General features: G+C 58.2%; 1 protein-coding gene across 1 annotated transcript; it reads left to right on the top strand.

The window, feature by feature from the left end:
* Positions 1–379: 379 nt before the first annotated feature.
* LOC119363329 (NDR1/HIN1-like protein 1) lies at positions 380–1347 on the top strand. Its single transcript, XM_037628670.1, has one exon. The coding sequence runs from the start codon at positions 435–437 to the stop codon at positions 1080–1082; it is 648 nt and encodes a 215-aa protein (XP_037484567.1). The 5' UTR covers positions 380–434; the 3' UTR covers positions 1083–1347.
* The last annotated feature ends 657 nt before the right edge of the window (positions 1348–2004 follow it).

The raw sequence follows: 2004 nt of genomic DNA, 5'->3' as shown, positions 1-2004 counted from the left end.
GTCTAGTACTATATGAGCTGCGCTCACTGCTTCCTTACGCCTCCGTAAATATAGATTGATGTCAACATAGCCCGATAAGGCTATAGAACGGTGGTACATATGGCCTTGTCGTTGTTAACGAGTGTTTGATCGATTGGGACTCACTTCATGATCACCAAGCTGCATCAAACAGCAGAATAAAGGAAGAATCTCAAAGCGCACGCGCATGCAGGACCAACCGCCCAAGTTACTTGCCAATCGAATTGGCAGAAGAATCTTCTTCGGTTGAGACGTTTTTTTTTTTGAGGAAAATTCTTCGGTTGAGACGTTGCTTTCTGGCCTCCACCCCCATCTTCCTACTTTTAAAGCCATTAACACCCACTGAAGAGAGTAGCTAGCGCGCCACTGCACGCACACCTACCAGTCACACAGAGCAGAGTACAGAGAGCAGAGCCATGAACAAGGAGAAGCATCACAGGAACGAGCACCTCCTCCGGCGCTGCTGCGGCGGCTTCGCGGCGTGCCTCCTGGCGCTGGTCGTCGTCGTCGCATTCATCGCGCTCGTCGTCTACCTTGCGCTCCGCCCGACCAAGCCTTCCTTCTACTTGCAGGACCTGCAGCTCCACTCCATCAACCTCGGGGACCCCTCCCTTTCTGCCACCGCGCAGGTCACGCTCGCCTCCCGCAACCCCAATGACCGCGTCGGCATCTTCTACAGGCGCCTCGACGTCTTCGTCACCTACCGCGACGAGCCCGTCACCGTGCCGATCTCCCTGCCGCCCATGTACCAGGGCCACCGGGACGTCACCATTTGGTCCCCCGTGCTGTCCGGGGAGTCCGTGCCCGTGGCCGGATACGTCGCCGAGGCAATGAAGCAGGACATCGCCTCCGGGTACGTGTCGCTGCAGGTCAAGATCGACGGCCGCGTCAAGTGGAAGGTCGGGACCTGGGTCTCCGGCAGCTACCACCTCTTCGTCAGCTGCCCCGCCATGCTCGCCGCCGGCCCCGGCGGCATGCCGCTCGGGGGTGGCCCCAACGGCACCGGGGGCGCCGTCGCGTCACTGAAATTCACGCAGCCGACAGGGTGCACCGTCGGGACGTGATAGAATGGACTTGTGCATACGGTCGCACGTCCGTACTGTGAGTGGACGAAACTACGTACGTAGCAGGCTAGTTCTTCACTCCGTGTCTCTACATAACTTATGTTTATATTCTACTAGTAAATTGTCTACAGCTTCTAATTTTTGTATGTCTCGTGTAACGGGAGAATAAACTGTGTTGATGTATGTACCTCATTCAGTTTTGGAATTCATGGTTGCAATTCCTATCTTGTATAAGTACAAACATGTACATGTGTGTTTTTAGATTTGTAAGACCAACTCCAACCCGCGACTCCATCCTGTCCGTGTCGGCCCAACGAGCGACCCCATCCCCATTTTCTGTCTGTTTCACATTCAGCCCGCCTCATTTCCGGCTCAAACATGCGCCGGCTTTGCATCCACACAGATGATGAACGGACGCCTACGCGCCCGCTCTGCGTTCGCCTCGGACCCGCGTGGCAGTCGCCCACACTTACGGCGCACGCGCGGGTGGCCCCACCTAGCAGTGACCCCGGCCGAGCGGTCGGCGTCCTTTTTAATGTGGAAGCCGTGGACCGGTGGGAGTCCACACTTCCACTTCCCCACTCCGGCGACGGGTGCCTCCTCGAAGCGACGAAGCCCGACAACCAAACCCTAGCCCGCCTCTCCTCTACCTCCTCGCCGGCGACAATGGTGGGCCGCTGGTTCCTCGACCGCAAGACGGGGCACGACCATGAGGCCGGGTCGTCGTCCGGCCGCCGTCGCCGCTCCACTACTCCGCCTCCACCACCAGCATTCCATATCTTGCCAGACTGCACCCCGCCTTGTCAGTGGCCGTACGTCAAGGCCGAGATCTGCAAGAGGTACTCGGAGACGCGCACGCCACTTCCGTGGAGTGACGTGCACATCCCCAACAACTGGCACCTCTCTGCGAATCGGTGCCCAT

The sequence above is a fragment of the Triticum dicoccoides genome, chromosome 2B, assembly GCF_002162155.2.
Source record: "Triticum dicoccoides isolate Atlit2015 ecotype Zavitan chromosome 2B, WEW_v2.0, whole genome shotgun sequence".
In the NCBI taxonomy this organism is placed as follows: domain Eukaryota; kingdom Viridiplantae; phylum Streptophyta; class Magnoliopsida; order Poales; family Poaceae; genus Triticum; species Triticum dicoccoides.
Note: the sequence above shows the minus strand (reverse complement) of the source record. Positions and strands in the feature narration are given on the sequence as shown.